The sequence below is a fragment of the Perca flavescens genome, chromosome 1 (assembly GCF_004354835.1).
Source record: "Perca flavescens isolate YP-PL-M2 chromosome 1, PFLA_1.0, whole genome shotgun sequence".
Lineage (NCBI taxonomy): Eukaryota > Metazoa > Chordata > Actinopteri > Perciformes > Percidae > Perca > Perca flavescens.
In genome coordinates, this window is record NC_041331.1 from 13,865,495 (window position 1) to 13,878,295 (window position 12,801).

At 38.0% G+C, this 12,801-nt stretch overlaps 1 protein-coding gene across 2 annotated transcripts; it reads right to left on the reverse strand.

Moving 5' to 3' along the window:
- Positions 1-421: 421 nt before the first annotated feature.
- LOC114560254 (40S ribosomal protein S17) lies at positions 422-9,516 on the reverse strand. Of its 2 annotated transcripts, none has more exons than XM_028585528.1 (5): positions 9,412-9,516; positions 8,043-8,194; positions 3,721-3,826; positions 3,441-3,506; positions 422-546 (listed from the first exon to the last, which is right to left on the reverse strand). In XM_028585528.1, the coding sequence occupies exons 1-5, from the start codon at positions 9,412-9,414 to the stop codon at positions 469-471; spliced, it is 405 nt and encodes a 134-aa protein (XP_028441329.1). In that variant the 5' UTR covers positions 9,415-9,516; the 3' UTR covers positions 422-468. The 2 variants fall into 2 exon arrangements, with proteins under 2 accessions (XP_028441329.1, XP_028441321.1); XM_028585520.1 differs by lacking the exon at positions 9,412-9,516 and adding an exon at positions 9,068-9,247.
- Between the last annotated feature and the right edge of the window lie 3,285 nt (positions 9,517-12,801).

Consider the following 12,801-nt stretch of genomic DNA (forward strand, 5'->3'; position numbering starts at 1 on the left):
GACAGTTAAACAATGTATAATTAACGACAGAAAGAAATAGATTTCCTTTTCTAAATTCTTCAGAAATGATTAGTTTAACACTGCTCCATAGTTTCCTGCCAAATCAAACTGTCCCTTTCCAAAGCTCTTCAATTTGGTGCATAAATGTCAGTCTGTATACAATGATGAAATTATTTTTTTCATTACAGCCATACCTTCTGTTCCAATTTAAGTTTTAGAAACCTGGGAAGCTGGGACAGTGATTGTGAAAATGTAGTGGGATTCGCTGTGGTCTGTCAAGGTTACACAGGTAGCCTGTCAGGTGACAACGAGCAAGGTTGGTTGAGACCACATTGTGGAAGGCTCATGTAACGACTGTAATGTATCATTCAGGAAAAAAAAATTCACTTCCTGGGTAAAAAGTAAAGAAAAATAACACTTCTTATTAATAATTATGTCTCTTTATTAGAAGAATTATTACACATGATTTTACAGTCCTCTTGGTGTTTTGAAGTTCATTCCAATAGTTGGCTGAGTGACTTGAAGGTTGGATAGGCCACTGAAATCCTACAAGAGGAAGAAAAATAATGAATTATTCAGGTAAATAAAAAGGAACATTAGTCATTAGTCATGGTTATTTATTTTGGTAACACTTTATAAGGACTTAATAGGTTGTAGGGATGGGTTTTATTTTGTGCGGTGTGTAAAATAAAATACCAAAATGTTCTAAGTAAATAGGATGGTAATAATTTTTTACAACTGAAATAAATTATTTTGTTATTACAGAGGGAAAGAACAAGAAAAAGGTATCGTTAGGTACCGGCAGCAATATCCGTGTATCGTCTCGTGAGCTGAATGTCTCGTCACACCCCTAGTTAATACCTTAAAGTGACAATATGCACCGTTTTAATTTTTCTGAAGCCCTGTCATTTTTCATACAATGATCTGAAATGACCTGTAACAGCAAATGAGACTAACAGTAAAAAGAACGCTATTTTTATATAGTTTTTAGTAAGACCTCTGTCCGGGTTTGATTTTTCCCCGCGCAGTCACAGAATGGTTTGCGGCAGGTAAACGGCGTTACAGTAACACATTCTGACGGGTCACAGATTTCTTTCTAACACCAGAAAGCCTCTGTTAGCGTAACCAGCCTTTTGAACCAGGTAAAAGGAAGCAAGAAAAGGGAAAGTGAAGAGGCGATAACGTGAGCCGATTGGGCTGTCAACAGATGATGAGAGATGAGAGAATTATGGGATTGTAAATTATTCAAAACCCACCCCGAATTGGCCCTCAAGTATGTAATATGTCTATTTCATACATAAAATAACTTTAAAATGAGCGATGTGGTTGTACGTCAGTAGCCAACATTAAATTACACCCCCTTTCCATTTAGCGCAGACCCTTTTAGTCCGTGTTGGCTTACTATTTTCATTTCCCTTGTCCCCCTGTAACGTTACTTCTGTAAAGCGTCCGTGGGTTTCATGAAATGCGCTATATTAATCTAAGTTATCATTACATTGGTTGCTACAACAAACTCTTAATGTTTTGGTTGCGACACAGTGACAGTAGAGATGCACCGATAGACCGGCCGGTGACCGGAATTGGCCGCTTTTCACGTGCTCGGCCATGACCGGCGACCGGCAGGTCAGTTTGACATATGCCGATTTCATGCAGGTCAACGCTACAATTAACTGTGTTATGACCGTGGTCATATTTTGGTTGGTCTGCTGTGTGTGTGTGCCCTGTGTGTGTGTGTGTCCTGTGTTTGTCTTGTCTTTCAATTTCGTATGCAAATAGGTGTGCCATTGCCCGGAGGTTATTGGTGGAGAAGTTCAGGCCCAACCCAGTGATTGGCTGCAGCTGAGGACACTATCATATAAGGAGCCAAGATGGCGGCTGTAAGCGGGCAGCAGACATTTCCTCATCCTCCTGATCTCCCAACCGGCCACTCTTTTTGTACTCTTTGGTTTAGATTGGATATCGTTTTGTTTGTTTGTTAAGTAAGGGTGGACCTCCAGGTGTGTCGATCTTGTTTTCTCATGTTTTTGTTAGTTTAGGGAGGTAAGTCTTTTGTCTTTTGTTTTGCCCATTTGTTTGTTAGGTTAGTTGCTTATCTCTCAGTTAGGATTGTTTTGTTTGTTACTTTTATGGTAGGCCACCCTGAAGCTTTATACATTTGTTACATATATATCTTTTGTCTATTAAAATAAATTCATTTGTTGATCTAACCTCGTAAGGGTTTGTGGCTACTTGGGAGACGGGGAAGATGGGGCCTTTCCATGTTGCGTCCTAGGCACCCCTAGACTGGGGCGTAACACCTGACAACATAAGTTATACGAGTTACAGTTCTCAAGGACGCGCACACACACGGACGCGACAGCACAGTCTCTTTTTCCTTTCTCTCAACTTCTCCGCCGTGTGTCGCGCGTACCCACTCGCGGTGTATTCTCGCACATGTAGGGAACCTCGTGAATTAACCTGCAACATGTTAATTCAGCGTGTGTGCAGAAGGTAACACGTTTGCAATATGCAACACCTGCATGGAAAAAGTAGGGCGTGGAGGGACGACCCCAAAAACCAAAATCACATTTTTTTTGTTGGATATCAGATGTAAAAAGAAGGAAATGGTGCTAAAATTGCAGTTTAGATGTGTGTGAATTTCCCACACCAGGAGTAATTTATATAGTTCTATTTCATAGTGATCCATTATCTGTTCAAAAAATGTTCTATGTTCTGTGCAAAATGTTCTATTAAAGAAAAAATAGAAAAAATATTTGTGTGCTGTAAAGTGGTTAGAAAAAAATGAAATTGGAATCGGCTAAAATTGGTATCGGCTGGCCTAACTCAAAGAAAATCGGAATCGGCCTAGAAAGTTATAATTGGTGCATCTCTAAGTGACAGTGATAACATTACCCGGTTCAGCTCACAAGACATCCAAAGTAGACTAATATCCAACACTTGAAATGCAACGATGCATCTGTAACTTATTCTTTTATTGTAAATGAATGATTTTCTGTCGGAGCAAAACATTCATCGCAACTGTATGACCTCCCCGTGACGCTAACTCGGTGGGCAACACAGCACCTTTACGACAGCAGGTGTGGTAAAAACACTACCGCTTTTGTCCAAAGCGGCCGCTAGAATCAACACAAACGGAAAGTTACATTTAGCCACTTTAATTCATATATATTTAAATGAGAATAGGTACTGCTCTGCTTTCAGAGAGGGTGAGCAAATGAACTTTTATGTAACTGGAATCATGTCATCATTAATGTCATAAGTTACACATGGAATTCCCTGTGCAATACACCTGTTATGTTTTATCTGAATGTAATATGTGAATGTGCTAAATAAAGTCAGAATGTTTAACATGTAATGAGAATCTTCAGGTCTAGAACAAAAAAACTGAAAAGGTATTTGTCACTAATAAAAGCAGCAAAATACATGTGTTATACACTTACCAGCATTTTGAGCATTTCCTTTGTGTCTGGATCCACCTCGATTAGCTCCTGGTCCAGTGCAGAAATCTGAAAGACGAGAGAAACAAATAAAACATTAGCTGTCTGAATTGTGTCTTTTCCAACAAGTTCAATTAAACTTGGAAAGTTAAAAAGGTGTTGGGTTCTCGCTGTCGGCTCCACCATTCATTATCAGACTGATAAAAACAGCAAGATGCGTGTGATGTATTTAATGCCTCATGAAACAAAGTCACAAACAAGAAAGAAAAGCGTGTGAACAGACCTCTGGGACGTAGTTGTCCCTCCTCTCTCTCTCCTCCTCCTGCAGCTTGATGGAGATGCCTCGGACTGGGCCGCGCTGAATGCGCTTCATCAGGTGGGTCACATACCTGAGAGACAAACAGGAGCGCATGATTATTACCAGCATAAGAGACCCGTCAACAACAAAAGACGCTGATTGATCATTTAGAGTTTGCTTGATGACAATTTTGATGATTGCCATTTACTGTAGCAAGGAATAGATGGTTACGGATTACAAACTGCCAATTCTTTCTTCAGTTACATATAATGAATCGACCACTTAGTTTATTAGCAATTTGAACACATTACTTGGACATTTCTAACAATTCAGTCATAAAAAGCTGCAATATCAAAAACACTAGGGAATTGTTACTAAACTTAAAGGGGTGATAGAATGATTATATAGGGTATTTCACACTGTTCCTTATGGTCTCCTAATGGGGTATGTAACATTGGTTGGGCTGAAAATGGCCTGGTTGATATTTTATTGGCCCTTATGCATCCCTGTGTTTTGGCCCTATTTGTAACAAGAGCTTTTCATCCAAATATGGTATGCTCGTGAATATTTAAGATGAGCTGCACGCTGATTGGTTGAGCGAATTGCGGTACGCAGACATTAGAGATGCGCGCTGATTGGTTGAGCGAATCCCCAATACACACACATTAGAGAAGCGACAGAATCTCATATTCCAGACACTGCAATGTTTCATTACCAAATTCACTTCTGAGACTTTTTTATGTGAGAAATCAACTATATAAAGCTCAAATATGGGCCATTTTACGAAAATTGATGGCTAATTGCAAATATGGTAAGACTGTGTGTCGGACTTCAGCGGCGGTGCTGCTGCCTCGCCGCCCGGCCTGCTTTCCTTCACAGAGCCCGGCCTGCTGTCAGCTCCGTTACGGCTGGAGATGGCAGCTCCAGGGCCTGTAACTCCCCTCTTCCTGCTAGCCAAATGGCCCGTTGTGTGAGAGTGAGAGCGCGGTCAGCGAGCTTGTTACACCAGCAATCTCTTACCACATGTGACACACAATGTCACGCCACTTAGCTATACAACATATACCTAAATGTCTTATAAAGCTAACAATGGTGTCCGATTTCAAGTTAATGAATATTTGTGAGCTGTAAGGGTTTCGTTGCGACTGTCCCTTCAATCCTATGTGTACAGATTGCGGCTAGTTAGCTTTATTTTTGGTCGTAATTCGAGTATATTTACAGTTTGAATTTCGTCATGCCACCTATACAACATCTAACTAAATGTTTTATAAAGCTAACAACGGTGTCCGATTTCAAGTTAATGAATATTTGGGAACTCTAAGGTTTTCGTTAGCTGCGACTGTCCCTTCAATCCTAGCTGTGTGTAGCTACAAATCACGGATAGTTAGCTTCATTTTCGGCGTAATTCCGAGTATATTTACAGTTTGAATTTTGTCACGCCAGTTATACAACATCTAACTAAATGTCTTATAAAGCTAACAACGGTGTCTGATTTCACATCCAGCCGCAGGCTCTATCAATGAGACTCGCGGACAAGAGGCGTATTTCACCGATCGTTTGTTTAAATAACTCAACACGTTATAATTACACACATTATAAGATTAACTGGAACCTGTTGTACGAGATTGCTGGCGTGACAAGCTCGCTGACCCGCGCTCACACACACACACACACACACACACCTGGCATTAGGAAGAGGGGAACTGCAGGCCCTGGAGCTCTGTCAGAGCACCGGTGTTTAGTAGTCCATTAGCCCACAAAACGGTGACTTTGCGCGGGTATGAAGTGCCGTGGGTTGCCAGCCGTAACGGAGCTCACAGCAGGCAGGGGTCTGTGAAGGAAGGCAGGCCGGGCGGCGAGGCAGTAACCCAGGCAGCACTGGCCGTTGAACACACACAGTCGGACAAAATGTGCAATTAGACATACATTTTTGTAAAACGGCCCATTATTGAGCTTTACATTGATTGATGTTCGTTGATTTATCGCATAAAAAAGTTTCAGAAGTGAATTTTGTAATGGAATAGCAGAGATCTGCGTGACCTAGATTCAGAAGACTACCTGATCTCAGGTCAGTTGTGTAGCCTATGTAAATGTTGGGGCGTGACCGTTCTCTTAATACACCCACGGCTGTGACAAAGGTTCCGGATTTTGAGATGCTTACGTAAGCAACTAGCTTTGTTGAGATTCGCCCGTTTTCAGCGGCAGTTTAAAAATATGAGATTTTCATAGTAAAGGGGTGTCAATGGGATTTTGAGCTCATATGTATGTCCTTTTTACCCACTGAACTGTCGTTATTAACTATGACAGGGTAAAATCGGTTTTGCATTCTATCACCCTTTTAATAGCTATTGTGCAACAGCTCTCAAGTTCATTATACACAGATTAATCGATAAATATTGTGACTCACGTTCCCTGAAACAATGAATAAAATAGGAAAACTTCCTATTAGAATAACCAACCCATTTTGTAACATCAATTGAAAGCGTAAAAACACTAAACAATCAACTCAGCAATAACCATCACTTTGTGTTGTGCCACAGTTTGAGAGGACAAAAACCGCCAAAACAGATTAATTCAACTAAAGCGCTCTGCCTTCGTTGTTGTCTGCCGAGAATCACATTTTTTATTGCACTTACGATAGCGAGAAGTCATTGTTGTATTTACTGTCTCATTTACTGTTTCTTCTGCATCTACCATCTGTCTGTGTGTGTGTGTGTGTCTGTGTGTGTGTCAGTCACAGGGAGAACTGAGCAGCTGGGCAGAGAGCAGACAGGATTTAAACAGCAGCAGCGTTCAGCGACTTTAGGGTGACAATCAATCTTTCAGGGTAATTAAGCTATGATCGAGCAACAACGGCAAGCACCACTGCTCTCTACTGCTGTGACAATCAGACAAATATTTAATAATAAAGTCCACCATGAACCAGATCATGAGAGTAACAACATAAACTCTTGCTAAAGGTACTCCAAGACGACAGATATTCCATTACGCAATGAGGTCTCCTCCGTTGACCCTGAACAGCCTGTTTAATGCTGCTGCTGCTGCTGAAGAACCCTTAATGTCACCATTCCATTAGAGGTGAACTTAAAAAGCTGAACCAGGCTGCAAACACACAAACACAATCACTTGGGCTGGACAAATCATGTACTGATAGAAATAATAAAAATCACTAATAAATGGTAAATTAAACTTTAGTTAAGTAGTAAACAGTGGTAAACAATGAAAGGATTCATATTTTTACTAATTATAACTAATGCTTTAATGTATGTTATAACAGTTTATTGTTGCACATATTATTAACGTATTTGTTAATAATTAGCATATGATTTGTAAACCTTAAGAAATAGTTTGTAAACTGTCAATAAATAATAAATTTGGATGGCTATTATAAAGCAATAAATGCAACTGATTATTTTATATCCTTTTTATAGATACTTTGCATCTCTAAACATTTAGAAAGCATTTATCAGTTCACAAATAATCAACAATCATCTCTTTATTGGATTACCATAAAAGGATTTAAAGATTTAAAAAAGATTTAATAAAACTAACTTTCTGTCATATTTGCTGAAACTGGCCCTATGTTCCAGTAGAACTACATGAAGCAGGTCATTTAAAAAAAAATAAAAAATCTGGCTCCTCTGGTACCACCTACAGCCTGTAGTGTGATTTGCAAAAATCCACAGCTGCCTGTTCAGAAGCACCAATCAGGGCCAGGGGGAGGGTGTCTAACTGCATGTCAATCACTGCTTTCGCATTCATTCTCCCTTGTGGGGGAATGGGCTTAGGAGAGCGTTTTGGGCTTTAGCGGAAAGGGAGGGACTGAGAAGTTGTCGAATTTTTTGGGCTAAGTCCTGGATCTTCCCAATCCTACCTACAGCACCTTTAATGGGGCCAAATAAATGTTTTATGATGCTTTATAAACACTTTTTAATTCACTAATTGTTATAAGCATTAGTGGCAAGTTAATAGTGGCCATAATGTTGATTGATGGTTTATAAAAACAATTATCAACCATTATCAAAGCATTAACTATATATCTAAATGTATGAACTAATTATTTTATATTACACTAATGATGAAATAACATCAATTAAAACATAATTTCACAAACAGTGAAAATAAACAGTGAAATGCCAATTGACTAAAGTTTAATTAACCATAACTTTACCATTTATTAATGAGGGTTATTATACAGTATAGTGTTACGGATACAACTGATGGAACAACAGCTAGCAGGAGTGCATGTTTCTGCAGTATGCACACTCCAAAATATACTGCAAACAGTGGAAATGGCAGCACGTTACCCTGCAATTTTGTTGCGCAGAGGCTTGCTGGGGATAATGGCGATCTCCTCGCACACCCTCTTGTTGGTGTGGAAGTCACTGCCCAGGCGTGTGTAGTATTTCTCAATGATGACCCTGGCGGCCTTCTTGACTGTCTTGGTCCTGACTCGCCCCTGAAGAGAAACCAAACAGAGATGCTTCAGTGTTCATACAACTGAGAAATATATGTTGCCTGATATCAGACAGAATTGTCAATTTGTGGAGTGGGCGGATTCAAAAAGTCTGGACATAGGCAAGAGAAACACAGTAACAAAACATTTCAGAAGAATATATTATGAGGAGAAAAGTCACATGTGTAGTTGTCTAGCTGATATTTATTTAACTGGACTGCACATATTTGGTCAAACTGGGAATATTTTCAGCTGCAATGGTATTTCAGAAATAATTTTGCAATACCAAAGATCCTCTATACCGTCTCTGGCGATACCTTACTATTGGTAATCAATTGTTTTGTAGTTATTAACTATCACTATCTCTGCCTCTTTTGGCAGACAGACTAACACAGCTTAATTTGCCACCAACTGTAATATCTAAAGTAAATATCAACAGCCTGAAATGAAAGCGGTGCATTTCCACCAAATCTATGAACTTTCTCACAGGAAGTCACTGTACTGAAGTCAACTGTACTGCAGAGGGCATTTTACTGTAGTCTTGGTACTAAGGGTGCCTGCAAGTGTTCTCAAATCCGTTTTAAAGCTAAGAAAAATGCATATTAAGAGCAATTTAATCACTTAATATCAGAAAGGCACACTTTTTAGTGTACCCTGCCCTTGCGCTGACCACCAAGTCATAGCACCATATATGTATACACAATTTTTAAGATAAAATGTTGAGTCAAACTGTCATTAAGAGTTCAGGCTATTGGTTTTGAAAGGATATTTCCAGTAAAAACAAAATCCTGAAATAATTGTAATTTGACTTGTAACGTAGCTATATCCTTACTATCATATACAACTTCAGTGCCCTATAACGACGATTACACTGACCGTTGAGAAGGCAATGCTTTCCTCTGTAAGCAACGACGACAAAGTCAGGTAACATTTAAAAAACAGAGAATAGCATAAACCGGTAGATACTTCATATAAAGAATTTTGTACAGGTGATATCCGGTTATGTTTTTGACCATTTGGTTGCCAGTAACCTGCGAACATTTTAGCCCGTGTTTACATATATTCAACGCCAATAAAGTGCCATCTATTCCAGCGTTTATATAACGTTGTGCCGTTTGTGTGCAGAGTGATGCTTGTAACCGCTTGATGGACGGACAGACATTGAGGATTGAAAAGGATTGTGAGGGCAGGTGAGGTAAAGTGTTCTCTGCGTTACCCACCATGTTGACTCGGACCGGTGGAAGAGAGGCCCCGGATGTTCATACAGGAAGTTTATAGTTTCGACCAGCTGTCACACATCACCACCGCGGCCAGCAGCGACGCCTACCGGCGGGAGGTGACAGGTGGACATGGAAAGACGAAGGAGGTTCTTGACATGTAATATTCAGACATAAGTAGTGTTTGTTCCTTCCGTGGTGATATGGATGAAACATTATCACACCTATTTTTTGAACGTGAGAAAACTAAAACATTTCTCAGTGACTTAAATAGTCACTTTGATCCACCTTACTCTCTCTTTTTTTATTATGATAATCCTGATAATAACATTTTAGAATATGTAGTGAACTTTTTTTGTTTTGCAACAAAAACAAGAATAAAATAAATGTTTAATAAACAGAAATGGCAAAAGGGACAGCCTTCCTTCCAGGTATTTAAGTTAGAAATAGATTTGCTCCTTAAATCACTTAATATCATTAAAAAATAACCCCCAAAAATGATCAGCTTCTTTGTCTCCTCTACACAGTCTGGAAATCCTGAACAGTTTTCCTCTTTATTTTGTTTTGTATTTGTCTTTTTTTGTATGGGAAATTGAATTGTCATACCATGATGTTTTGTGTATTTGTATCAATAAAAATAAAAAAATATCAATGGTGGATAAAGTCCTTACATCCTTTACATAAGTAAAAGAAGAAATGTCAGAATGAAAACTCACTTACAAGCAAAATCCCTGCATAAACCATTTTATGTACACTATCATTGAATGTACAGTAAGTATAACTATTTAATCATATTCTGGTGTATTGTTATAGTAGATTGTACATACACTTGACATATACTGTAGCCTGCTTATATGTATTTTATATATACAGTATATTGCTGACTTTGCTGCTACTAATAACACCACTGTGTCTCTTTGCTTGAGACAGTACTGTACTTAAGTTTAAGTACAACACTGCCCATGCATGTTACCTTGTAATTTTGATTAATTGCTCTTAGATACTTTCTATTTTTATATGACATACTTCTGTTATTATTTTTTGCTTTTCTCTATTGATCCATACTTATTTTTCTGTCCTTATGCCGCTCCCCTCTGGGGATCAATAAATGCTCATCGTATCTTATGTAAACAAGTTGCAATAAAATGTATTCAATCATCAAATGTCTTAAATATTTATGTTTTCATATTGACATGTTTTAAATTAAATAAAAAATAAAAATCTGTTTTTTCACTGCCTTTTACATTTACATTGTGGGCTTACTATACAATAAGTTAACCAATATAGCTGTATATGTGTAAAAACATATTTTCAGACAATATATAATAATGAATTTAAGTCTTATTCTACAAAGAAACTATTTAGTACAACTGTTAAATAACTGTATTTAACAAGTGTTGTAGGAAATGTACAATATATTACCTCTGACACGTAACATGCAGTGGAACATTTTTTGTAGACCCCAAAAAGATACAATATACTGAATTAAATCCTATTACTCTGAACGCACCTCTGAAAAACGTTACCACAACCTGCAATTTTGCAAGAATTTAAAAATGACAAAACATTTATTTTTAACAATTTTAAAAAAAAAATGGTGAAATGCAATTCCATGGGACTAAGATCATCTTAGCTTTAAGATGCTTTTGAAAATGAGGCTTAGTGAAATTATGTCGTACGTTTATCCCAATATTTATTTTTACTTTCTACTTCATCCCAATATTTATTTTTACAGTTTTCAAACTGTTAACTTTGTCTAACTTTTTTTTTTTTTTTTTTTACTGTGAAAGACCGGATAGTTAGACCTCATCCGGCCTCTAAAAAATATTCAAATAAAAAAAGTAAATATCACAACTCACTGACATACTGTATGCAACCTGTGACAAGGGAACATTCATTTAGAGGCATGCACAATCTCACCATTGACTACGACAACTCATATTGGAGTGCAAAATTTGCTATACACATTAACTATAATACGTTATGTTGTTCTTAATAAACGTGAAGAGAAAAATCCAGAGAATAATCAGATTATCCTGCAAACCCTGCTAAAAGCCCCCTCCTCTCTGAAGTCTAAATACTGCCCCCAAACAATTCAAATCACATCTTTCATTCACTCTGAAAACATCTAACAAGTTCCAAAGGGTCAGACTGAAATCCTCACACAGGCACTGAGAATCCATGAAGACAAAATTAATCTACGCTGAAATTAGTGTAAACTAGATCGATTCATCGACGGTGTATATTTTGCAATTTTAATTTAAGTCCAAATACAGTATCTGCAGCAATTAATACAAAAGTATCTCAAAAAAAGACATTCACACGAGGTGGAGAGATCATTTATTTTACATAAAAAAGGGTGCAAACTGGAGTTTCCCTTTAGGTGTGGAGGGAATAAAAAGTGATTTTATAAGGTTCATGTGACACATTGTATTGTATGAATCCAAGGAGAAAAAAAAACAAACAAACATAGGTATCTCAGATAAAAAGGACCTTTATCTTTCTGTAAATTAAAAATATGAAACCATAAAAAGCAGAAATGTGGGTCCTTCATTCTTGAAGCCCTTGACTAACTCATTCAAATACATTTTTGAGGTGACATTCATATTTCAACACAATAATGTTTATTTACAGTTTTAAGATTTCTCTTAATCATAGCTCTGAAAAAAAAAAAAAAAAAAAAAGAAATCAATGCTGAGGGGAGGATAAACTCTTGGAGCTGTACAATTTGATTTTCCACAGTCTGAGAGGAAAACAAAAATCAAAGAAATACATATTTTATATCCCAACAGAAAAAAGAAAGTGTAATTGTGAATGCTGTACAATTTACAAATAATCATCACAATATTGCAGTAAATGCCACCCTAAAACCTCTCCCTCAAAGAAAAATATACAGTAAATCCAAGACAATTCTACAGTACAGCAACAAGGAAAAAGTGCCAGAGAACCCATAAAGACCTAAGCCATTCATTCACACTTTTAACTGTCCTTTGCTTTGATTTACACAGCTTTGACACACAGGAATGTGACTTACACACAACCAAATGTATAAAACACCAGTCTGACTGAAGTGAAGTATATCAGAAATAATGGGAACTGAAATGGAATGTGCTGTGAGAAGACATGAAAAAGTTATTTGTTTTACATGGAGGACTGGAAGCCATAACGTCTTACTGACCCAACAGTATATGAGCTCTACAGGGGAGAAAATCCCCTGGGGGGGGGGGGGAAGAGAGAGAGAGAGAGAGAGAGAGAGAGAGAGAGAGAGAGAGAGAGAGAGAGAGAGAGAGAGAGAGAGAGAGAGAGAGCGAGCTCACTTGTCTCCAGATAAGCCATGCAGATACAAACCATACAGAGTACTCCTATATCGCTCTGTATGAGGCCCGGAGAGTA

Coding starts and splice junctions, on each gene's coding strand:
- LOC114560254 (XM_028585520.1), bottom strand. CDS start 9,232: ATGTTCGCAGGTTACTGGCAACCAAATGGTCAAAAACATAACCGGATA. Junction 3,507..3,720: donor GGGACAACTACGTCCCAGAG/GTCTGTTCACAC, acceptor CTCGTCTTTCAG/ATTTCTGCACTGGACCAGGA. Junction 547..3,440: donor AGGAAATGCTCAAAATGCTG/GTAAGTGTATAA, acceptor TTCCTCTTGTAG/GATTTCAGTGGCCTATCCAA.